This window comes from Myotis nattereri (assembly GCF_964212035.1).
Source record: "Myotis nattereri genome assembly, chromosome: 2".
Taxonomy (NCBI): domain Eukaryota; kingdom Metazoa; phylum Chordata; class Mammalia; order Chiroptera; family Vespertilionidae; genus Myotis; species Myotis nattereri.
The window spans coordinates 27814135-27840107 of record NC_138076.1 but is presented as its reverse complement, the minus strand read 5'-3'; the positions used below and the strand labels follow the sequence as shown (position 1 = coordinate 27840107).

At 43.8% G+C, this 25973-nt stretch overlaps 1 protein-coding gene across 4 annotated transcripts in view; it reads right to left on the bottom strand.

The window, feature by feature from the left end:
• PSD3 (pleckstrin and Sec7 domain containing 3) overlaps nucleotides 1–25973 on the bottom strand; it is a 274398-nt gene that overhangs the window by 229141 nt on the left and 19284 nt on the right. For 2 of the 4 annotated variants that reach the window (XM_081085033.1, XM_081085038.1), the window contains one exon: nucleotides 22668–23063. In XM_081085033.1, the coding sequence (XP_080941159.1) occupies nucleotides 22668–23063 (396 nt within the window). Of the gene's footprint in view, nucleotides 1–12237; nucleotides 12521–22667; nucleotides 23064–25973 lie in introns of those variants that run through there. The other 2 variants (XM_081085037.1, XM_081085035.1) reach the window with 2 other exon arrangements.

Genomic DNA, 25973 nt, shown 5'->3' with positions numbered 1-25973 from the left:
TTACTCTATTTGTAAGCAGAATACTCAAGACCCATGGAGGCATAGAGAAGGTGGAGACGATTAAATAAATAAATAAATAAATAAATAAAAAACAAAAAGCCACAGCTACTAGCCATAGGAGAAGAAAGGTAGCAATTAGATGGACTCCCCTAGCTTCCCATTTTAGCAGGTATTTCATCAAATGTCTTAGAATCCCGGGAAGGGAAGTAAGTAGCCAGAGCCTACTGCTAGACACACAAGGAGACTTGAGTCTGCTGACCGAGGACCACACCAACCAGCAGTTAGCCCACAACCAGAGCTCCTTGGACCAAACCACAGCGACTCTGAAACGTCACTGTGAATTCCCATAAACCCAAACCCGCTCAAGACCACACGGCTCCAAAGGGTACCGGCCCTTTATTACCCTCTAAGGTGCAGGGACTGCTTAGAGGTAGTTCAGTTTTGACATAAAAATGCTCCCACCAGGGGTTTAAGTGGAAACAACTCTTTTGGTTCTCCTTCACAGCAATCTGGACATTCGGTTTAGTTCTAAGGTGAGTTAGATCTCACAAATATTGTATGGTTTTACTAATATTCAATCAGTGAGAGCTCTTCGGCCAAGGCTTTAGACATAAATAGGTATCAGAGAATGAGTGCTCTGACTACAGAAAGCCTGGCACCCTGTTCAGGCACAGGAACTTCCCCTGACGTTCCCTTTTGCCAGAACACGTGGACCAGGCGTGGATTTTTCTTGAGCAGAGACCCACACATTTTCCTACTCTCTCACTTTTGTAAGGAGATAGTTGATTTCCATGTTATTTTTTCCATTCACAGTGCACCACTCTAGAAGACTGTGTCTCTGCTGTGGTTGTTAATAAAAAAATAAAATAGAATCATCAGAAGGACCATAGGGACCCATTCCTGAGAGTTGTTACAGATAGACCAGCCAGAATGAGGAATCAGAATCACCATAGCTAAAAATATCAGCACGAGGTCTGCATTATTGGAATTTCTCTCCCCTCACCCCCACTTTGTGCAATAAAATAGTAAGAGAGGCATGGGACTTCCTTCTCCCTGGAAAGGTACCTACAAAGAACTCAGTGTCCTGGGTGTGTAGTTCTTTCTGCTCTTCTAATAATAGCTTTCAGATACAACTTCAGTCCTCATCTAGCAATGTCCGGAGGGCACCAAAAAAGGTACAGAGAATAGAGAAGTAGAAAAAGAAAGTGTGTAATACTGTCCCTTGATGCTAATCTGAGATTTATGCTCAATGGAAAGAACAGAAATGTGTGGTGAAATAGCGGATTCAAGTATATGGAACTCCCTGGTAGCAAAGATGATGGCAACGAAGACAGTGACAACAGCTGACATTCCGTGCACTTACTAGTTCGAGGCACTGTGTTAGCATTTCATAAGCATCATCTCAACTGATGCTGGCAACACCTCTGGGAAGTAGATGTTACTGGGACCATTTCAGAAGGAAAGAAGGGAGGATTTTTGCCCAAGGTAATACTATCAGGAAATGGCCAGTTTGGGCTATCAAGACAAATCCCCTGGTAAAGAACCAGGTTCCTAACCCTATACACGGTCCTACCCATTGCACAGAGTTCTGGTCCCAGGAGAGGCCCAGCAATCAGTGTGATCTGATTACAAATTTTAACATGATTATGGGAAGATATGCATTAATAACCTCTACATCATGCCAATTATCCATAATTATCTAAGAGCTCTATCTTCCCAGGAATAAACTAGAACAGTTTTGATAATAATTCTTTAAAAATGAAGATATCAGAGAAAGTTCCCCCTTCAGTCCCCTGATAACTCTAAAGAGGGTGGAATTCTCTACAAGTTGCTCTCTCCCTTCTTTTTCATGCACATATAAGTAATTTAAGGTAGACACATATATCTTCCATCAGAAACTTGAAAATTCTATTAATGACTCCTAGGGGATAACACATTTCCCTCTCTTTAATTCAAGGCCTTATATGTAAACAACTTAAAGTATACTTTATCTTGGCTAAATATAATAACGATCCTCCTTCCTTCAACCATATTTATAGTTCTGACTGTTCTGTATCCTTGAACCCAAACCACACTGAGATTGAATCACTTCCACTAAAAAGACACTCTGAACCTAAGAAATCAAAATAGGACACACAGGATATCTGCAATTTCAACCACAACCCCTACTCCACCTTAAAAAGGACGGGCTGCCTTTTCATGGAAAAATGAGATTTATTACCAGAAAAGTTAGAAGCACAAAAACAATAACTTGTAAGGATACTGTTCACTAGCAGGGCTCTTTTGCAACACAAGATTTTAATCAAGAGAAAAACAGCAGTCAAATTCCAGAACCATCTAGTCTGCATAGCATTTACATTGGGTATAAAGAAAATGACGTCATTCCAGGGTTGGGATGAGAAACAACTGTTCCACACAAAACTGGTTACAATGACCAGTTCATTCTAAATCGGTGGGAAAAGCTTTGCATTCAAATCTAGGAGTGTATAGCCATGGCTCGCAATGTGTCATATGAGTTCACAAACTGGCCTAGATTTTTTTAAATCTTGTTATTTAAATAGAATACAGTTTTAACTTGAGGTTAAGTTTGTTCTGAAGTGGGAAAAATCATGAGATAAAAATATGACATTTAGTAAGTTAGGATATTTCCTCAGAAGTAAACAGCATATTTTACTACTACCACTCTAACGTGACATTATATCACTCCTAGAAGCTTGGCCACATCTGCACAGATACTGCCTTGAGAGGACTGGGACAGAGAGGCTACCACAGCAGCAGTGAGCCGAGGAGCCATGCAATCTCCAGGACATTTGGCAGCTGCACCACCACATTGACTAGTCCTGTTTGTGGCCCCAGAATTAGTGACATAGCAGAGTGGCAACTCTCTCTCCATTCATCATGCCCAGGGGAACAGGACAGGGTTTTAGGAGATGGGTAGTTCAAACTGAGAGTTCTTGGATCTACCCGATCCACGCCCAATCACACAGGTGGGGCAGCCTGAGCCCTCTGCCTCTCTCCTCCCCTCCCTGCTGCCCGCAGGTGAGGTTTCCCAGATCCTATAACTACAGCAATCATGATATGGCAGAAGAGAGAAATTCAAATAACTCAGACTACCTCTGAGTCTAAGAAGTCAATACAGAAACTACTGTCAGTAAAATAAGCATCTAGAGATGAAATCCTTTTTATATCCCTGTTGACCAACAGCACAGATAACCAAAAGCAAGTGTAACAGCCAACACTGAGTTTATATCCTTCATGTAAGTCAGTGGGATGAGCCTAAACAAAGTCTTCTCCAGCCCCAGTAGAGTGGTATCCTTCTCTGAGACAGGGTGTATCTTAAACTCAAGGCAATTTGACAACTGTAAAGTCGCCCTGTGCTATTGAAAGAAGCAAGGAAAGAAAAAGAGATTTTCAGACCCCCTCCTGACCAGAAAATATTCTCAATAAGCCATTCAATGTGTGTGCCAGCCTTATCAATGAGAATACCAATGTTCTAACTGGCACTGTTATCAGGATAGCAAAGGTGAATAACTCCCTGGAGAGTGGCTGATGGTCCCTGCTAATCCTCACCTCAAGGTTCAAAAGCACCATCAGGTCCCCCAACCCGAATGGCAACAGACATTTCACACAGGCTATTAGGCTGGGGGACCATGGGCATCCTTGAGGCTTATACTGAAGAGACAAAGACCAAGGAAACAGAAAGAGGGAGATGGATAGAAAAGTTTCCACTTCTCCCAGGAGGGAGACATTCTCCTGGTGAAGGTGTAGCCAGTTCAAAAGTTCTGCCGCCACCACGGGAAAAATTCAGCCACTGAAGTTTGTGGGAGGTTGTGCCTTAGACTGCTGGCGCCTTGATAAACAAATGCCAAAATCAGTACACTGACCACAGGAACAACCAATTTTAAGATGTTCTGAGGTAACCTGGACTTTGGCTGCACAAAAATTAGAAGACAGCCTCTGCCTTCAAAGACACTACAGGCTCTACCAGGCATCAGCAGTACCGGCTGCTCTGATCCCTCCTCTTCCCTCACTGACTCTCCTCTCTCATGGTCTTTGCAAACAAAGAGGAAAATCACAGGTTCCTGGGTGTTGGTCCTAGAAAACACCTTAAATATTGCCTAGCCCAATTCTCACATTTTAAAGCTAAGATCAGCCCTAGACAATTTGGCTCAGTGGATAGAACATCAGCCTTCGGACCAAAGGGTCCTCGGTTTGATTCTGGTCAAGGGTGTGTACCTTAGTTGCAGACTTCTCCCGGCCTGGGTCCTGTTTGGGCTTGTGCAGGAGGCAACCAATGGATGTGTTTCTCTCACATTGATGTTTCTTTCTGTCTTTCCCTCTTCCTCCCATGCTCCCTAAAATCAATGGAAAAATATCCTTGGGATTAACCAAAAAAATTATAAAAGTAAATAAAGATAAGGTCAGCTCAGAATTTGGCCAGCAACATGCCCAGTTTCAAGGTGTTATTGTAATACACCCCAGACTGCCAACTCCATACTTCTTCCACTCCAAAGGGAGAGAAGTGTTCTCCTGTACACAGGGCCTACAATATCCTTACACTGGACAACTACGAGTCAAGTGGGAATCACATGGACTTTCACCTCCTACGTCCTGGTTTCATTTCAGCTGCTGTGGCTCCCACTTCTGCTTTGAAGGGAGAAACAAGGAGCCTCTGAAAAGGGATGGAGAAGATGCAACCATTAGTCACTTTCTTCAGCCACGAAGAGAATTATAAGCTCCTACTGTCTCTGAGCTCACCTTCCTAGAAGAGGTGCATTTGGGGTTTCAATATAAATATTTCTTATTGGTCAACTCTGCGGAAGGGTAACCAGTGCAGGCTGCTGCCATGGGAGCACAATACGAAGAGTGAAGCTGTGTAAGCAGACCAAGAAAGACAGCCCAAGAATGGAACTGCTCCCTCCTTGCGCTTGCTCTCCATCTTATCACTGGGCAGGCTCCTCGCTGGTTTTCAAGTTGTGCTTGCATAGAAGATCCTAAATGGTCACAAAGCTCTAATCTAAGGAGCCAGAATGAGTATGATTTCACAGAGTCAAGTAGTGGATTTCTGGAATTGGAATTGTATGTTGCAAGTTACTTAATCTAATCTCATTTCCAGATGAGTGAATGGAGGCTGCAGAGAGAGGCTAAAAATTTAGATCTAGACAACTGGAGCCAGAGCCCCAGACTCCCAACTCCCGCCATCACGCTCTTCCTGTCTCACCAGCTGGCCCTGAACTGCTGCAGACGTCCACCTCCCGCAGGAGGCTCTGGAGGCACGCTGGGCTCATCAGCGCCACACTGGCCCGAGATGTGCACTGGCTACAACAACATCATGACTTCTAGTCCCGGTCCATCAGTGGCTACTGAGGCTTCGCAAGACAAAACGTGGACTGGAGAAACAATGGGGGGGGGGGGCCGGTGAGCACGATTAAATATTCCGGGAAAGGAAAAGATCCATCACAACCTGAATAACTCTGAAGATGGGGCAGAAAAGGCAGGGGGAGACGAGCAGGAAGGAAGAAAACGTGCCATCAAGAAACCAAGTGGAAAGAACGGCTTCAGAGCACAAAAAGAAGAGCTTCCTTTAAGGGGGGAGAACCCCTAGATCCTGTTACTTCCTTTAATGACAATTTCTCTACAAGTTCTTTTAGGCCTATCTAATTCCATTTTTAGCCAAGCTGGTGTACAGTTCCAGCAGACTGCTGTCTTCAGATATATTTCCATAGAACTGAGTGCAACACAAGATAAATACTACATCTACACTAGCCAACCATGGGTGGATTTTGATACTTAACACACACTGGGTGGGGCAACTCCACCCTTGGCCCGCAGCCTGGCTTCAGCAATGGCTCTCTCAGGCTCCTGCCAGCACTGGCCTCATGGTGTGGGGCCCTGAGACCTCCCAAGACGACCTGGGTGCCACAGGAAGAGATGCTGCCGACTCAGGAGATGGCCGTCTCCCACTCAGGCAGCCAAGTGAAGTGGAATGGAACTGAGAAGCAGAATGGGGCAGCACTGACATTTCAAACGCTTTACTGGCTGAGTTCTTTCTCATCTCGCCATGTTTCTGGAAATAGCCTTTTGTGTGTGAGTGCAGTGGTGGGTACCTGTTTTGTTCAACCTCAATTTCCCAGTAAAATACTTTGTTAAAAATTTTTCTTCTCTCTCTCTCTCTCTCTCTCTCTCTCTCTCTCTCTCTCTCTCTCTCTTTTTAAAGAAGTTACTCTCAGAGGATTGGGTTGTGAAATCCATATTGCTTATCAACTGGGGGGGGGGAAGGGGGGGCAGAATGACCAGTAACTTTACCAGGACCCCACATAGAAAGTGAGCCCTGCCGATTAGGCAGTTTACTATTACATTAAAATGTGGCAACTGACATTCTGTGGCTGTGTTTCACGTAGATACTTTTCGTCCCCTCATTTTTTAAAAAATATATTTTATTGATTTTTTACAGAGAGGAAGAGAGAGGGACAGAGAGTTAGAAACATCGATGAGAGAGAAAACATCGATCAGCCGCCTCCTGCACACCCCTGGCTGGGGATGTGCCCACAACCAAGGTACATGCCCCTGACCAGAATCGAAGCTGGGACCCTTCAGTCCACAGGCCGATGCTCCATTCACTAAGCCAAACCGGCCAGGGCTCGTCCCCTCATTTTTAAGCTGCAGCAAATGCACAGCTATTTCGATTTCCATTGTGAATTCAAAGTCATAGCCAAGGATGGGACATACCAGCTTCCAAAGTCAGGATGCCAGAAAATGCAGTCATTTTACTCCTTAGGTTTACTCTTCATTACCTTCTAAACCAGTCAGCCATATCCCCACCTCCAATCCTGAATATACCTGGCATTTTAATAGGTGTTGATACACTTGATTCAAAGTTTATGCAAGGTAAATATATATCTGAGACCTGGCCCTTTGGAATTAGCAAGAATCTTCACTTACATTGCTATTGGAAGAGTCTACAACTGAGATAACTCCTACAGCACATAGTCATACACTTGGGCTATACAGTCAATCACACAAAATCTGCATTCCTCTTACCAACCATTGCCTTTGAAGCCACAAGTCCTGCAATTCTTTAGGTGGACTGTTTCAATGAGAAGGACATCTTCCTTGGGTCTTTAACAGCTGGCCCAGCTGATGAGTCCCCCAAGGTCCTCACTACATACAAGTTCTAGGAGCCAGACAGTCTCCCACAATTTGGGCCAGTCCTGAGCCTTCTGATTTGCAGGCTGCAGAGACAGTTTTTAACTGTATTTTTGTTTATTTTTTAGCAGCAAATATGGAAGAAATACAAATGTTTCCCTATCATTCTGTCACCTAAAAGTAAAATCACCTGGGAAAGGCTGAGGAAAATGTCCACTCAAGATAGATGTGCTCCTCCATTCAACAAGATTTAGATAAAGAATTTGAGAAACCAGGACGGATGACTAGCACTGAGAACCAAACCACAGCACAGCAAACGTCTCCCACACAGCCTGGCAAAGGCCTCCGCCCCTGTCCTGAAGGGATTACAGTCTTGGCTAAAGGAATATTCCTTCTCCATCTCTTCTCAGGATGGCATCTCCATTTCAGCGACCAGCTGCCATGCCATCCTTTCTTTCCTCTTTCAGGTACTCACAGCTCCCACAACAGAGCTGAGACGTGAAGCCCTGATCAGAGAATGATGAGTCATGGATGACTATAAAACAAGGCAATGTCAAAGTCAGGAGGTTATAGGCAGGACAATTTGATACTCACCCTGACACCCTGTCACCCTTAAAAGGTTTTCATTACATTTAAGTCTCAGAAGTCAACACAGTGCCCTTGACTGGATGCTACGCCTCATTACTCACTCGTCTCATTTTATGACGATAACTGTCCTAAGTTGTTTAAAAGGGGGAAGGAGAAACTGGTCAATAAGATGATGGATATAGCAAGACGGAGGGGAGACAGAAAAAGAAAGACAGTCACCATCTCCACCCAACATGCAAAAGGCCTTTTAGTCCAACCCCTCTGTTGTACAGATGAGGAAAGTGAGGGATCCCAGGTCTCACAATCAGCAGCAGAGCTGGGTAAATGGGGGAGGCACAGGGCTTCGGTCTCAGTGCTTCCTCTGCTGAGAAGCAGAGCCTCAATAAAGGACCAGCTGAGTCAACAAAAGGGAGTGGAGGACATTCTGAGCACAGAAATTATATTGCGCTCCTCCCTTCAAATACAGGCTGTAGGCATGCCGGGGCACTCAGGAGCAGAGGGGCCAAATGACCTTCGTGAAGAGATGGGATAAAGTCCAAAGACACCAAACATCAGGCAGCTACCCTGTTCCCCCTCCACCTCCAAAGCACAAATATTTCAATCGACCTAAACCAGCTCAGAGGAATGAGCCAGTTCTTTAAGAAAAACTAATTTTAAAAACCCATAGCCCTGACCAGTTTGGCTCAGTGGATAGAGCGTCGGCCTGCAGACTGAAGGGTCCCAGGTTCGATTCCGGTCAAGGGCATGTACCTTGGTTGCGCGCACATCCCCAGTAGGGGTTGTGCAGGAGGCAGCTGATCAGTGTTTCTCTCTCATCGACGTTTCTAACTCTCTGTAAAAAATCAATAAAATATATATTTTTAAAAACCCATAGAGAACTTTGCAGTCTATTTAACACTTTCACATACATTATATACTTTATTATTAAATTTATTGGGGTAACATTGGTAAAAAAAACCATATAAATTATAAACTGCAGGTGTACAACTTTATAATATAACAGCTTTATACTCTATTATATGCTCACCACCCAAAGTCCGTTATTCCCCTTCCGTCACCTTGTATTTGATCCTCTTTTGACTCCCTCCACCCCCTTCCCCATTCTGCTGTTGATGAGTTTGGTTTTTTGTTTATGCATTTAATTTCACCCTCACAATGGTCCCCTTTTCGAAGTAAAGAAACTGAGGCCTGAAGAAGCCTTGTACAGGCTCACAGCTGGTAAACAGCAAGGCTGGAAGTTGAACCCACATCTTCCAACTCCCTATTCAGTGCACCTCCTTCTACACCTCCTCCGCCCAGTGTTATTAGTGACCAAAAGCCAAACACAACAGCAGACAGGCTGACTGAACCACACCCTCAGGCCAGCGAAACAATGACTAAAATCCTTGCTGGAACCCAAGCCAGGCTCTGCCTCCCCAGAACTCCAGGACTGAGTGTTTTTCTAGCAGGTTCAGCCCACAGTCTGAGAGAAGCCCTGTGCCTCACACTCCTGCAAGGCTCTGGCCTGATCACATGAACCAAACAGTGTGGCTAGAGCTGAACCAACCGGTAAAGCACATTGGGCTCTTGGTGACACACCCAGCTGTGCAGGCAGATCCCTTCAAGGGAGCTCCCGAACCTTCCACACACTGTGCTGTGGAACTGGAGAGAGACCGAGCTGCATGGGAGCTGGCGACACGGACAGCTCTCTCCATACCAATCTGTCCTTCTGCACCAGGAAGGTAGTTTCCAATTGGTTCCCAACGAGCTGCCCAGACCTCGCCTCGCACAGATACACTGGAAACCACCAGCAGATTCCTTCTAGAAAGTGACACCAAACTAACTCCTATTTGAATTTTTACCATTGGCACATACTCCTTTTATACTTCAAATTAAATTTAAAAGCTGTAAGGATTATAGACTGTACTGGGAAGTCATGCAGGCAAACAGAGAAACTGACACTAGATGGAGTCCACTAATAACACAAGCAAAATGTGTAAATTAAAAGCTTTAGAAGCACTGATCAGACATGAAACTTGTATAAAACAAAACGAGGAAAGACTTACATATTACCTTCACAGCAACAGAAGAAATGGAACAATTTTTGAAGAAGCAAAAAGTTTTAGTGTTTAGTACTTACTCTGTGCCAGGCATTTTCACATATTTTACCTGCTCAATAACCATGGGAAAAAGATGCTGTCCAGAAGTTACAGTCCAGGAAATAGAAGCTAAGCAGTTAGTTAGCACAGCTACTAACTCCTGGAACACAGAGATAGAAAGGGCCGCCCTAGAGACACAGATAACCCCTCCAAGAGCAGCCGCCGCTGCGTGGCCGACACTCTGCGCCGGTAGATGGGAAGATCGCGGAAGAACAGCAGGTCCTGACAACCATGTCACTCTTACTCCCAGCATGGGTCACATGCCACCGATGAGGTACAAGTGTTGCAATGCCATTCTCCATATTCAAAGATGATGAAACCAACACATTATTGACAGGGCAGGACAGGAGCCTAATGATGTTCCCACTAAGTGCTGATGGATTTGCACTAACTGACCCACTTTTCCCTCCCAGTCCTCCTTGTCACCAAAGGCTATGTTCAAGAGGTGACCGTTCAAGAGGTGACCGTTCAAGAGGTGACCGATGGCTAGGAAGAGGGGCCCCCTGTGGAGTACAAGGCACTATAAAGGTGCCACCTGGAACCCTGCCACATGCTTACAGCATAGCCACAACTCTAACTCCTCCTCAGGTGCCTCACATTAATTAGAAAGAACAATTTAAACATAATAGCAGCCAAGGTTTATTAATATTAATCGAGCTTTTATTAATGCAGGAGAAATTTTGCTTAATGCTTTCCATGCATTGCACCTCAGTGAATCCTCACACCACAGACCCCTCATATTAGCATCTTTACTTTACATGTGAAGAAACCAAGAGTAATTAAGTAACTTAATAGAGGTCAACAGTAAGAAGTAGAGGTGAACTTAAACCAATGGGCCTACAATGCCAGGTCCAGGCTCATAACCACTATGCGTTATGCCTCTCACAAAATATGTTTTACATCCTTTTTTTCAAGCACTCTCTTTGTCCTTTATTATTAAAGCTACAAAATATCCACTTAGAAAGAGGTAAAAACTTTATATTGATGGGACACGTAAGACAAATGATATAAAATACTGGAAATAGGCGGGAAGAGATCAACCAAAGAACTTGTATGCATATATGCATAACCCATGGACACAGACCATTAGGATGGTGAAGGCCTGGGGCTGGGGGTGGGGATGGGCTATAAGAGGTCAATGGGAGGAAAAAGGGGACATAAGTAATACTTTCAACAATAAAGATTTTAAAAAATAAAATATTGGAAATATGAACTTAAAATTATGAACTTAAAAATCTGTAACCAGGGCAAAAAATACCAACTTACCAATACATACCCACAAACACACCTGTTATGATCAGCTGACTGGCCTGTATGTTCAAGCACTGGGGTTCTCATAGGCTCTGGGGTGTTCACAAATCCTTTATCCCTAAGCATCTCAAGAATGGACATAGCCCTAGCCGGTTTGCTCAGTGGTTACAGCATCGGCCCACAGATTGAAGGGTCTGGGCTTCGATTCCAGCCAAGGAAACGTACCTCAGTTGCAAGCTTGATCCCCAGCCCTGGTCAGTCGCCCACCAGGATGCGTGCAGGAGGCAACCAATCGATGTATCCCTCTCAAATTGATGTTTCTCTCTGTGTGTCTCTCCCCCTCCCTTCCACTCTCTCTAAAAATCAAGAGAAGCAAATATCCCTGGGTGAGGATTAACAAAAAAAAGGAGTGGAGGTAATGTCAGCGCACTTGGCCGGAGCTGCTCTTTACCAGCACTGACGTTACACCCTGCACTTGTCTATCCCTGCTGAACATGAACACAGAGAGAGACCTTCCCAGAGAGAAATCGTGCAGCTGGAAGTCCCACAACTCCAGAAAAAAACACACCAACAGAAACAACCCCTACGACTTTTTTCTTTAGAGGACTGGCTAGCCTTTGAAGTTTCAAACCAAATGCCGAATTCTAAGACAAATCATGTTCTATCCCAACAACACAGTCCCTTTAGAGCAGTGATACACCAAAATAAGAATGACAGCCTTGTGCCCTAGGCAGAATGGACCCCACTGAATGACCAGCTCAAATTGGTGACCTTCCAACGCCTGAATGAAGTTCCAGTTTCACAAAAGGTATCTGAAAGGGCACACAGTCTCGGAGCCCCAGGGTACGTCCCACCACAAGTCTATGCTGGGAGACGTCTCATCTGGACTAAACATCAGAAACCCCTAACAAATACACGCTTCCCATTTCTGTCACCTTATTTAGAAAACAACCTCTAAGAACGATCATTCTCCTAAGTTTCTAAGACTTTCTCACAATGTTTTTCGTTTGAAATGAAACAGCTTAGCATTAAGGCATTTTCTATAACTACCATCGTATATATTATCCAGCAGGGCCTAGGACCAAACAAAGAAAACAAGCGGAATTCCAGTTACCTCCATCGGCAAACAGTCTGCCCATAATTTTGTCACAGATACAAAGCGCATTCTCCCGGTCCATCTGCTCAGCAAGCCTTCCTTGTCTGCAAGGGCCCTTTTAATGGACTTCCACAGCTGCTTCTGGGGTGCGTGCGCACGGCTGCACACGGGCTCCACAGTGACATGCTCCCCGAATGCCACTATATCCCTCAGGGGCTGAGGGGCAAGAACTTGGAAAAGTTGAAGTCCTTCCCCCTCTGCCCAGCCTCCCCTCTCAACAGGCAGCTTCCCTCCAAGAGCCCTGCTTCAAAAGTCCAGACCCAGTGAGGTCACACATGACCTCACAAACCTCCAGCTTAACTCTTTGGAAGCCGGGCAGCAGGCTGACAACAGGGAGAAAGTTCAACCGGCTTAGTTTATGTGGAGCAGTTGCTGCTTATGGGAAAAAGACAAGGGTGTCCAACACCATTAAAAAAAGAAAGTCAACTCTGCATTTTCTTTTATAGCACTAAGGTTTTTGAAGTACTATTTTTAAGGACCATAATTTCCTAGAGCAACACACAGTCCTGGCCCTAGAGGAATGACTGAAATAGGCAACAAAATTGATCTAATTCATTAATGATAGACAGTTCAGCTGTGTTAGATTCACACTTAATCTTATATGTGATCTGTTTTCCAACTTCCAGTTTTGTGCCTGTCTTTCTGCTGTTGTTGATGTGAAAATAGTCATGTGTCCTGTTGTTCACATCCTGTGTCAGACAACCAGAAGTGGGCAACACTCCCAGCTGTCAGACAGGCAGCAACTGCCACAGCCCATCTGAGAATCTGGGAGCTGGGCGACCTGATCCACAGGACAGCCACCAGACCTCACTAATGGATAACAGAGTGCCCTGACAGGGAAAGGAGCTGGTTTCACTTCATTTTCTTTCCCAGGCATTTTCTTTGGGCTCCTGCTATTTTTGGTGGGATATGTGAATTACAAGGATCAGGAGATAAAATAACTAAAAATTACGTTATAGACAGCTGTAGATAAAATTACACACTCTCAAGGAAAATGTAATATGCCCTTTCAACAATATCTTGGTTCACCCAGAAAATGATAACTCGCAGTCTAGTAATTTTATTCCTAAATATATACCTAGCCTAGAGAAACCCTCCCATGTGTGCACAAGATGCCACGAATTACAATATTCATGGCTATGCCATGCCATGCCATTTGAGATAACAAAAATACAAGACAGCCAAAATGTTCATCAATAGGAAAGTTATAGCGTATATTTATGTAATGAAGTCTATACAGCAATTCATAAATTGGGGTTTATGAATCAATAAGAATGAGTTTGAAATACTGAGCAAAAACAAGCAGGTTACAAAAGGAAACATGACGATAGCATCTACACGAGGTTCAAAAGTATATGAAAGAATACTGTCTATTGTTTGTGGGTGCACACTTATAAACACCCACAGGCAATGGGTGCCTTTAGGGAAAGGAAGAGAGGAATGGGACCAGGGAGGCATCCACAGGAGTTTTCGATTCACCCATGTTTTATTTCTGAAGCTGGCTGGTGAGGACATGGGTCTCTGTTGTTTTCTGCACGTCTGGTATGCCTGCAATGTTTCAGAAGCTATAAAGTGGCAACGGCATCCTGGCTACCTTTTTGAGGATAGCTGCATGTGTTCAGTCCAGCAGACTAACAGAACAGGAGGCAGAGGTGCATTATCCCCTCAACTCCCAGCTTCAAACCCCCAACCCAAGCAGCTGTTGCTCTTTCTGCCTCAGTTTGTTTCCATCTGGAAAGTCATCCCTGCCCCAGCTCCCCCACAGCTCTTTACACATGCCCACCTCCTCCTTCAAAGCCCACTGCGAAAAGCATGCTAAGTGGCCCCAGCCTGGAGCCTTACTGTCTGGCTCTCTAGGTCTTGCACCAGAGTGATTTGTGAAGTCATCTTATCTGCCTCCACCCTGGGAGACACCTAGTACCTAGCATAACACAGCTGCTAATTACGTTCTTCATTCAACAAAAACTGAGTGTCCAGTATATGTGCTGGACCCTGTAATCGGGTCTCTGAGTCTCAAGACTAAAGACTTGAGTAGTTCACTGCCTAAGAGGCAGGCCCATACCTGACTAAGTACATAATATCATATAATGGATCCTAAAATAGTTGTTAAAGGAATGCTGAGTGTGAATAATGACTCTTTATGGTTTTGTTTCACAATAATAATTATTCAATGTCTCTTATTTTCTCTATACTAAAGACTTTATATTACCACTCTTATCAGCTTCCTTGTGTTGAGGAGCTGCTAAATAGAGTAATTATAACCACAATAAAACTATCATTAAATATCCTCACCTTCAAGTAACCTAAGGCTCTTAGAATTATTATTGCAGATATACCACATCCTAAGTCAATCTGACCACAGTCCATTTATACCAGGTGACTTTGAAAAGTTTTGAATAGTTCAAGCAGTGCTATTACTGATAATCACAGTTATTATCCCCTTCCCCAGATAAGAACGTTGAGGGTTAGAGAGAGAATTCACCAAAAATTGAACCAAAGCAGTCTGACTTAAGAACCCACACTCCTCCCTAGGAAAAATGATACTGTTTCCTAGCAGGAAAATGGATCAACACCTATATTTCTAGAGTAGGAATAGGCACCCTATGATCACCAGACAAAAGATGACACAAGAAACCATTCTGAGGCTCACAACCAGGTCCACTCAACTCACTTATATAGAAACCTCTTAGGAGATTTCTCCCTGCCACCAGCAGAGACCTGTAACAGGCCTACTCCGCTGAAGGAAGGAACTGTCAGCTTTGTATTCTGCATCTAAACAGTTTCCAGTGCGTCTCACACTTTAAAGTGCTTATAAGTCACCTGGGATTTTGTTAAAACACACATTTGAGAGAATAGTCAGGGGTGAGGTCCCTTACACATTTCTAACGAACTCCAGGAGAGGTTGACACCTAGGCTGAATATAAGATTCACCTGTTTAAAGCTATCACTGTACAGGTGACTCTCCAGTGATAAAGTTCAGGGAATCAGAATTTCTAAAAGCTCCCCACACAACCCTAATGTGCAGTCAAGTTCGAGAACCCAGTTCTAGAACTTTCCTACATTAGATCTGGTCAATGGACCACTGTGCTTCTAGACCGGTGCTTCTCAAACTTTGCTGTATATAAACCGCCTGGATATCTACTTAAAAATGCTGATTCCAATTCAGTTGGTCAGGGTGGGGCCTGAGATTTTGCTCTCCTAACAAGCTTCCCAGTCCAGGCTGCTGGGGACCAAGACTGTGAGTAGAAAGATTGAAAATTTCAGATTAGTGTGTGTGGGCTTTCCTTTAATAATTCCAGATTTGGAGACCAGCAGATATCTGGGGATCAAGGCTCCGGCACAGGCATATGTGGTAGCATATGAGGTGTGGGGATTATGAAGTCAAAGTATTTACCTAACATTGGTTTACATGCAGCTTAATATTAATCCTCATAAGCATTCATGAGAAAGATTACATTCAACTTACCTTGCACCATGGTCACTCCGGTACTGAATAGTAAGGCTCTATTAGGGGCTTGAGCCAATGTAATATTATAGAAAGCATATAAGATCCATAGGAGAAAAAGAAAAGCAAGATTAAAACACAGGAAATGTACCCATTTGGGGTTTGGATAAACTAGTATTCCTATGTAAAATGCCTTCAAAAGACTATTTATTTAGAGAAGGTCTTCTTTTTCCTTCCTCAAACCATGGCTCCGTGGACAACTTTCTCGTCCCGTGTTGCAAATCTTGTGTTAAGTGACCTCTGCTGAGAGGAAATGTTACTGCTTTCTTTGAAAGTTAAATATTACACTGGTATATGAATAAAATGATTGCTGTAGCACCAGTTCAAATATTAACTGCCAGCCCCATTTTTATTTAGAGCTACGATTCTCCTTATAACAACATATAGCGCCAATGTCCTTTACCATTTGAGGTCTTTTAGTATATTCCTTAATAAAAGATCAGCCACTGAACCAGCACCCACAGCCCCCTTCACACCAACACCCACCAATATCCCGGGCATTACTGTGTTTGTTTTAAAGCTTAAACTACAGAACTAGAAGTTTCTGGGGAACCCTATTTCCAATCCAGGAACATTTCCTGATGTCAGCCCCAATTTATACGAGAGCCACCCAATAAACAGAAAGAGCCCAAAACCACCAGAGCCAGGGCCAGGCCTGCCTGTGAGGACCCAGAACAGCAATGACCGGAGCATTTAGTTTCCACACTGTTCTCCATGACAACCAAGCCACTGTCAGAGAGGGGAGGCAAGTGCAGAAGAGCTGCCAGGAAACTCACCAGAGAGAGCACATTTTCTCCACAGAGGGAATCGGAGAGATGCGCAACACCCAAGTGCGCCCGCATGTAAGGCCTCAGACCGCTCCTAACTCTCCATGAGCTCGCTGGCACCCACAGCTGCAAGCCTCACCTCTAAATGGGACTCCCACGTCTCTCCAGCTGAGCTGCAATCCCACACTCTCACTAGCATTTGCAGGTGAAGGACTCTCACTTCCCTCCAACTTAATTGTTCCAACTGCCCACTACAGGGTGCTCTCCTGCAAACTGCTATTCTCTCAGACTCCTGAGGTCCTTACTTGATTTCATGTCATCCAGGCTTGAAACCTCACAATCCTTTTGACTCAGCTTGCATGTCCTATGTTCAAACAGCCACCACCAAATCCTTCTGGTTTTTCACCTTCACCAGGCTTTTTTCTTGTTTTCTTACATTCCTGTTATTCAGACTATTGTGAAACTCATGACAGGTTTACAATGAATATCCACAAACCAGAACTTGGGAAATTCTTACAACAAAACTGTAGATTGGGTGGTAGCTTATCTTCACTTTCCCAGTAAGGAATCAGAAGTTCCTTGAAACGAAGCAAGTTACCCCAAATCAGGCAGCCAGTAAAGAGAATGACTTGACCTCCTGTTGTTTGTATTTTTGCTGCCCTCCTGCAGTGCATTGTACTCTTATGGAAAAAAGTGACACTTCAGGAAATTCAGATTAGCTTAGAGTTTGTGCTGGCAGCTCAGAGGGTGGTAAGGGTCTTGAATACATGGTGGAGTGACAAGATGACTGTTCTCAGGTGCTTCTGTTGCTGGTATGTATTATTATTCATTTTCACTTATTTCTCCCCTACTATGTACCAGGCCTTGTTAAGCCACTTGATCTTCTTGATTTTTTTTACCACTTGATTATAATCTCATCTTCTTCACCCTCCTATAGCAGATCGGTTACACTGGGAAAGGTTCCTGGATTGTAATTTACTAAAGATCACACACCTAGTAAGTAACTGAGGCAGCATTCGAACCCAGATAAATTATTGGCTCTGAAACCTAGCAGAGCCCCCACCCCCATCCATCACTGAGCAAGAAATCCTTTGTGGTTAAACAAACAAAAACATCACCATTACAACTGCTTCAGGAAGCTCGAAAGAGAAAAACGAGAACCTATTTTCTACAGAACAAGTTTTAAAATGTGAAAGAATAAAACTGAAAAGATCAGGAGAGCCACAGCCACCAGAACTGAGCCTTGAGGCAGAGAGCCTCCTGCTCTGAATGACAGAAGAGCCCGGAGCAGGGAGCTCCATGGTCAGCCAGCTCTCCAAAGGCAGTTTCACAAGATAAAAATCTGTTCCTCTGGCACCAGCTTAACTAGATCACGTCATTTTAGTATTTACACAAGCCGGTAAAATGCCTGCAGTTTTAAATTGGGGATGAAAAAAATTTTTTGAAATCACACGTCAACAAATTTCTGTATTCATCTTGTTTCATGGAACTTTTTTCCTAGGCAGAAAGGCACTAGAGAGAGAGACTAGCTGAGGAAGAAAGAGGATCCTTCTAAATGCCAGCATTCCACTTGAGAAGGGGGAAAAAACAAGAGGAAGGCACCAAACCACAACTACCAAATTCAGAGCGACCCACGTCCTGGGGAGCGCTCTCCTCAGGCATATCAGTGGCACACAGATGTAATCCACCTCCTCTGCTGCACTGTTCTCCTGAGTCCTCCGTACCCTGAGCCATAGCCGAGAGAAAAACTGGGAAGCTGAGACATAAAATATATCTATTACACTAAAAAGATCAGTTTAAACGGAAGTTTTATATATCTCAGAGAACCAAAGGAGACGCTTCTGCCAGAGTGCTGTATTTGCTATCTTTCTTTTCCTGTCTGTCCAAACCTAAGCTCAACAGAAATGGACAATATTCAGCTCTGTTAGTGGTCACAATGACAACATCTGTGCCTTACAGTCTCCAGGTCAGAACTTACTGATTGGAGTTGCAGTCATCAGCTGATGGGCCGACAAGGGAGAAGCACCCAGACACAAAGGAACCCATTGGAACATGTATTACTGTAAGTCTCTAATTATCCTTTCTAATTTTGGAGCCATGTGACTGGACTTCACACAGCACCGCTGACCCACCAGCCTGAGTGCTCTGCAGCTGGACCACAAAGGGAGGGGATGATACTCTTTGCTCCTTCATTAAAATATTGTGTTACATTCACAGGGCGAGCTATTTCCTGGTGGACGTGTGGTTCCCTGGCTCAAGCTTGGTGTTCAGAACACTCTAGCACCTGAGAGAATTTAACTCTTCCTGTCTAGATTTACTCCAGGATCTTAAAGAAGTTTTCACCTTATGAAGAGTGATCTATTTGCTATCACAAAGACATATGATCCTTTAAAAGACAAACAGTGAGCACACATCCTCTTTAAACATGTCCTTTCTCACCTGATATGCAGATTTGAGTATGTCCTTCTGTGACTTAAGGGAAGAACAATCCCCCTCTAGCCAGCAAAGTGTGGCTCACTCTCAGACCGCAAGGTACTTCCTGAGGGGGAACCAGATGTGCTCAAGTGCTACAACATCCTCATCACCTTTCCAAACACTCTACCTTTCTCTAAAGCAGCAGCAATGGAGAACTGTGTCTTCTGAGTTCAAAAGAAATCAAATACTACCACTGAAATCATTTTCAGCGACTCACAGCACTTACTGAAACAGAACAGGGTTTAAAAAAATATACATAAGCAATGCCAAACAAATGTCTTTTCGTTTTGAAACAAAATTTGCCTGAGTTCGAATCCTGGGTATGTCCCTTACTATCCATGTGACTTTGAGAAAGTTGCTCAACTATTCTGTGCCTCAGTTCCCTTGTCTGGAAAATGAAGACATTAATAGTTCCTTTCTCCCAGCTTGTTATGAGAATTAAGCACCATGTATTTACTAAATAATAAAACCTATGGGAGGCATATGACATAAAACTGTGTTTAGAGACTTACCTAAAGTATTTTGTAATATTTTCTACTGGCTGTCAACTAACATTAAAATCAATACCTCAACAGGGATGGGCTTAATTTTCTTGGATTATGTCTAGCTGGAATCACAGAAGCATCATCAGGGAGATAGATACCATCCCCTTTCCTTTTCTCCTTCTTCAGAGTTTACTTTATCCAATTCAGTCAGGATTCCTCCCCCACCCCAGCCCTGCCCAGCCCTGCCCAGTCCACTGCCAAGAAAACAGGAGGGGCTGGTGAATAGATATGGAGTGCTAGGCATGTGTCCTTGTTCTATTTATCATTTTTCTTGTGTACATATCACGTTTATTAATACACAGTTGAAAATGTGTTTTCCTTGAATCCTACCACTGTAGCTCTGAGTCTTGGCTAAGGGAAATCAATCCTGTTCACTACTGTGCAGTCAACATTTTAGTCTGGATTTCCTTCGTAGGTTCAATACCTCTGTGTCTGCCTCCTTACCTCTGCAGAAGAATGCTTCAATGCAGAGGGAATTTTTAAAAGCCGGCTCATTGATTACTTTAAAATTTATGGAGACATGTTTATTAACAATTTGGTAAATTTTTTCTCCAACTGAAAACACACCACCAACAACAAAAGCAGCTCTACAATCACCAGCTCAGACTTCTGGCTCTACAGACTTAACAGCATTGAGAGAAATTAGATCAAAGGAAAGGATAAAGATGAGACCCGGCAGCTAGGATAGTGAATGTACCTGGTCTAGGAGTCAGGCCATTTGAATTCTGGTACAGGATCTATCACCAGGTAAATCCATCCCACCAAACTGGTGCTCAGATTCTTGACTATAAAACAAGGATATTTAGGGCCCCACTTCAAACTGGAAAATGTCATAATCCTTGTACCTACATTACAATTCCACTGGTGCTGCAACTTCTCCAAGGCACCAAGAGGCAACAACATATGCAAGTTAACAGTTTCTTTAAAATTCTTAAGATCATTGAGACTGCCCTATCTTTTCTAACCCTGAATAGAGACATATACATGGGAAAAGTGCCCAGAGCCGGGTGAGAAGTTCGGCTGGCTGGTCTCTAAGATGCTTCTCATTCAGTCTTATCGTTGGGCAAGATCTCATGGTCCAACAATGCGCGTGACGCAGCTGAAACCTTATCCCAAGAAGGCTGAAGTACACCACTGTCTCAATCTGAGGTGCTAAAATACTGTAACCTTACCCAATGTCCCCATGACTATCTGACTCTGCCCTGCTAATGATGGCACTTAAGCTGGCCACAAGGATGATGCCTCCCTATTCTAAGGGAGCAGACCGCACTTCAGATACACCTTTCACCCAATTCCTTCCTGTTCTGACTCTGTAAATTTTATTTACTTACCCTCCCTGTGGCTTCTATAGCCAAGCCTATTGGCCTAAGACACTCAGCTCCCCAACCTATTTTGGGTCTGTAATGTAAGTAACTTTCACTTGCCCCCAAAGGTTGGATTGCAATTTCAATGAACATTTCTGCATCGCCTGTATATAGCATTTTATCACAATTGTCAGTAGCACCATCTCAGAGATACAGGAAGTCTAAATGTGGGCTTATCAGCATCCAGTTCTGAGTCATACATTTACTCAAGTTCTTGCTTTGTACCAGGTACTCTGCTGGGTACTTTATTTATTTTCCCAGTATTTTTTATTGAGTTTTTTTAAATTTTTTTTAGAGAGAAAGGAAGGGAGAGTAAGAGAGAAACATCGATCAGCCATCTCCTGCACACCCCCTTTCCCCACTGAGAACTGAGCATGCAACCCGGGCATGTGCCCTGACCAGGAATCAAACTGGCGATCTTTTGGTGCATGGGATGACACTCAACCAACTGAGCCACACCAACCAGGGCTCTGCTAGGTACTTTAATCTCAATTAGCTCTTTAAATTTCACAGCCACACAGAGCACTGGGATCATTAACCCTATTTTGCAAATACCTAAAGCAGGTTTCAGAGAGAAGAAGTGGCTTGCCCAAGTAATTCAGACCAACGTTTTCTGCTTTTGAAACCTGTGATCTTTCCATTAACTCACTGTGACCCAAGAAGACAACCAACATCCGCGGTCCATTTCACATGGAAACACACAGCTACATATTATAATGTCCCAGGCTTGAATGTACTCATCCAATGAACTATAGACCATAAACAAACTGGTGACAGAAAATGCTTAATACAGGACGAACTGCTCATAAAAAGAGGTTCCTTGATAAACTGTACTATGAATACTGACTTTTCATAAAAGCACTGAGCTTTGAAACAGTTTATCCCTATTCAACCTCCTTGCCACCTCCACCAACACACACTAACACACTTGAATTTAGGAAAACTATGTCAAAACTAAATCCATAACATCTTTGGGAAGTTTAGCATGCTCTGCCCACCAGTGGAGATGTTAAAGGACAAGTAAACAGCCCGAGGATGATGAGCAAGAGGAAATGAAGTGCTAGATGACCCATAAACAGGGATCACTAAATGACAGGTATGATACATAGAACCCATGTAATATCATTTTATCTCCCAGGTAGACAAATCCTAATGTAGAGGGAATAAATATGTATAGTCTTGACCAAAGTATCAGCCCTCTCCAGCACCCACATAATCAGATCCTTCCCCTGCCATCCCAGGAACAGGAAGACTGCCCGACAGCAGGACCTTCCAGAGCAAAGGGCTGCAAGAGACTTCGGTGACCATCAAACCCACACTCTCAGCTTTCAATTAAGGAACCTCTGGCCGAATCAAACAATCTGCTCCAAGTCATCAACCAATGTCAGTGTCAGAACAAAAGCCAAGACCTCTCTGTGTCCTTTAACAGCACCAGGCCCTGCCACCAAAGCTGCATCATCGGAGCTGACATCTACTCCTCCTCACTCACAGGTGTACGTTCAGGGCTGTGGCCAAAGTGTACATGGTCATCCAATAAATGAGGGACCGCAGCCTGCCAATTTGGCAAACCACTAAAGGGTGCTCTACCTGCCCCTGAAACCCAAATTATGTTTTACTCACATCGTCCATAGAAACTGGCCAAATGCTTTTCAAATATATTCCATACCCTGATTTCTCAAAGAGAAAATGATACAAAAACCACCAGCACAAAAATAGAGAATGGGACTAGTACCTTCCCCAGAAGGCAATCTCCGGGGTGCCTTTGGTGTAGATGGATTCCCCAGCGCCACTGAGCCCATTGCTGATCTCGCTAGAAGAGCCCATCACGATCCCGCCGTCTGAGGAGACGCTCAGGATGTCGTGCTGTCCCCCCACTGACGTCCTCTCCAGGAACTGACCGCCTTCTTTAATGCGCTGCTGTATCATGGGAGTGAGGGGCATCTCGAAGCTGAAATAGCTATCGGGCTCTGAGTATAATGTCTCCAGGGACTCAGCACTGTAGTATAAAGAGGTGTTATCCAAGATGGTTTCAAACTGGGAGCTGTACACATCAGTGGAGTCCTCTGTGTACCCGGGCCCAAGGATGTCATCCTCTCCTCCTGCAAAGTGCTCCTCATGGTCAAGAATCCTGCGAAGAAATGAGAGTGAAGAATTTCAATATCAGGTTAACTTTTTCTTTTGATTTCCCCCCCCCCTTCAACCATATAAAAAAATAACATTCTGTAGCGCCAACACTTGTATTCACTGGGCTTACGTCTTAATATATCTGGGAAGGAAGATACCATAGAAACAGACTCAGGTTGAAAAGCATAGCCTACGTGTGCTACACTACCCTCAAAATAATTTAACAGGGGTTCAAACTAGTTTCCTAGTATGTGAAAACATTAGTCCAATGAATATTTCAATAAAATATTCCCATTTCAGCCAACTAAACTTCACATATTCAAATAATTAACAGCGACCGTCATGCTTAATTTTAACAGAAGCAAGTAAATATGTTGTGTAAACTTAATGGAGTAAAAATACACTAAGCTTTCATCAGTCTATTAATACTTTCTGATTTAAAGACCAAGCACCCTCAAGCAGATGACATTAGAATCTGAGGGCTGCCCCCTGCTGACAATAAGGCAGAACTGCAGAGAGATTCCAAGTCCAAAATTAGACAGTGAAATGACCGTAAAAGAAAAAAAAAAGCCCACAGACATGTTTACAACAAGGCTAACCAAGACAGTGAAAACCTAGAAACAATTTTTAAGTTAATATACAGGGGTGGGCATTAATTAATTAATATGTATCAGGTTCTTCAAATATTAAAAATGAACATTACGATAAGTAGGTAAAATTTTTAAAACTCAGGCACATGAGGTCAAGAATTAGAAAAACCTGGAGCTGGACTCTGGGTGTGCTGAGTGCTAGCTATGTCACCTAACAACTTAACCTCTCTGAGCCTCAGATTCCTAAAGACAGAAACAAAATAAAAATAGGAATAAAAATACCTCATAAGCAATCTACATTCCGCCTAGACATTGACAGGATTTATCTTCAACAATACAATTGTCTTGGTTGTTTTTAAATGAGTGAAGGCCTACCACGTACCAAGAGGGTTTCTGTCTCTTAGTGACTTCTCACTATACTTGGAATAAAATGAAAAGTTCCTATGATAAAGCTCCTCCCCACACACTGATTCCCACCACTCTCCCCGGCTCCTTATGCTCCAGCCACACTGGTGGAGTGTCAAGTCTTCAAACTTGTCATAAGGCCCTTGCTTCACACAACTCCGGGCAATCCAGCAGCCTCCTCTGCCCCTGTGAGTCCCTCTCCCTAGAAGAGCCGTGGGCAAAGTATGGCCCGTGGGCCAGATCCGGCCCGTCTGAAATGAATAAAACTAAAAAAAAAAAAAAAAGACCGTACCCTTTTATGTAATGATGTTTACTTTGAATTTATATTAGTTCACACAAACACTCCATCCATGCTTTTGTTCCGGCCCTCCGGGGTCCAGTTTAAGAACCCATTGTGGCCCTCGAGTCAAAAAGTTTGCCCACCCCTGCCCTAGAATCTTCTCCCTCTGTTCTCTGCCTGGCTAACTCACAGTCATTCCTCAGGGCTCAGCCTAATGATCACCTCCAAAGAAGGGCCTTGCCCAATTCATCAAATTAATTAGCCTCTCCTGTCTTCAAATGATTCTTTCTAGTGTGTCTCTCTCCTTTACCCTACAGAACCTAGCACAATTTGTGGTCCTATAATTATTAATGTGTTTTTGCGGTCAATGTTTATCCTCAGCAGTAACCTACATGAGGGCAGTGACCATGGGCTGTGTCTATTTTTGTTTTGTTTTGTGTTTTGGGTTTTTGTTTTGCTAATTCTCACCCGAGGATATTTTTCCATTGATTTTTAGAGAGAGTGGAAAGGAGAGAGAGAGACAGAGAGAGACAGAGAGAGAGAAACCTCAATGTGAGAGAGACACAGCAATTGGTTGCCTCTGCAGGCACTCCCCGAGCAGGGCCGAGGATTGAGCCTACAACCACGGTACATGCCCTTGATCGGAATCAAACCCAGGATCCTTCAGTGCACAGGCTGAAGCTCTGTCTATTGAGCCAAACCAAGCCAGCGCTGCTGTATCTATTTTAAACATTCCTTTATGCCCAGCATCTACCAGTGTCAAGGACATGGAAGACAATCAAAAAATATTTGTGGGAGAAAAGGAAGGAGGGAAGGCGGGGGGGGAGGAAAGGAGAAATGAATAATCTATGCAACAGCAAAAGTGCATATTCCATGGAAATATAATTGCTGAGTCATGTGCCACATATCAAGGCTGCTTTTGAGGGAAGTCTGAAGATTTTATGTGTTGGGGGATGGGAAAGGAGGAGTGGAGAGATGGAGCCCTGATAGCCATTCCAAAGGAGCCTCACTCTCCTTGTACTTGTAATTAATTATAGAGGAAAAGGCATTTCCCTATCCCAACCAGACAAACAAAAAAAATGCTTCAGCTTTGACACTGATGTTCTCCCTTAAGAACAATGAAATGTGGTGTCATGAAGCCAGGGCAGAAAAGATGGTGCAAATCTGAAATGGTGCCTCAAGTGACTGCCGAAAGGAGCAGAGTGTGGCCAGACCACGCACACAGGAAGTGGAGAAAGACGGGGCATGTCTTCCATTGACCCAGGCTCTCAGCTGTTGTGGATGTGATGTCAGAAATGAATGGAAAGACCAGGAAATACCATATGATGCTGAGTTTACTTCTCAGGGACATAATCAAAACACGCTCTTCCTGTGAGAAGGGATTCTCATGTGAATGCCACAGAACAACTGAATTACAGTCTATTTCTAGCCTCCTGACCTCCTCTCTAAACCTAAAACACTGAGCCAGCCCCTCACTCAGAACCTGTGTGTTCATACGTGTGTGTAGGCTGGACGCAGGCACTGGTGTTGCACCCAGAAAAAATGCCTTAGTCAGGATACAATGACTACAGGGTATGTCAAAAGAGTCCAAATCTTTTCATATTTTAAAGAGAATTGTGGGGTGTTGCAGTTACCTTGG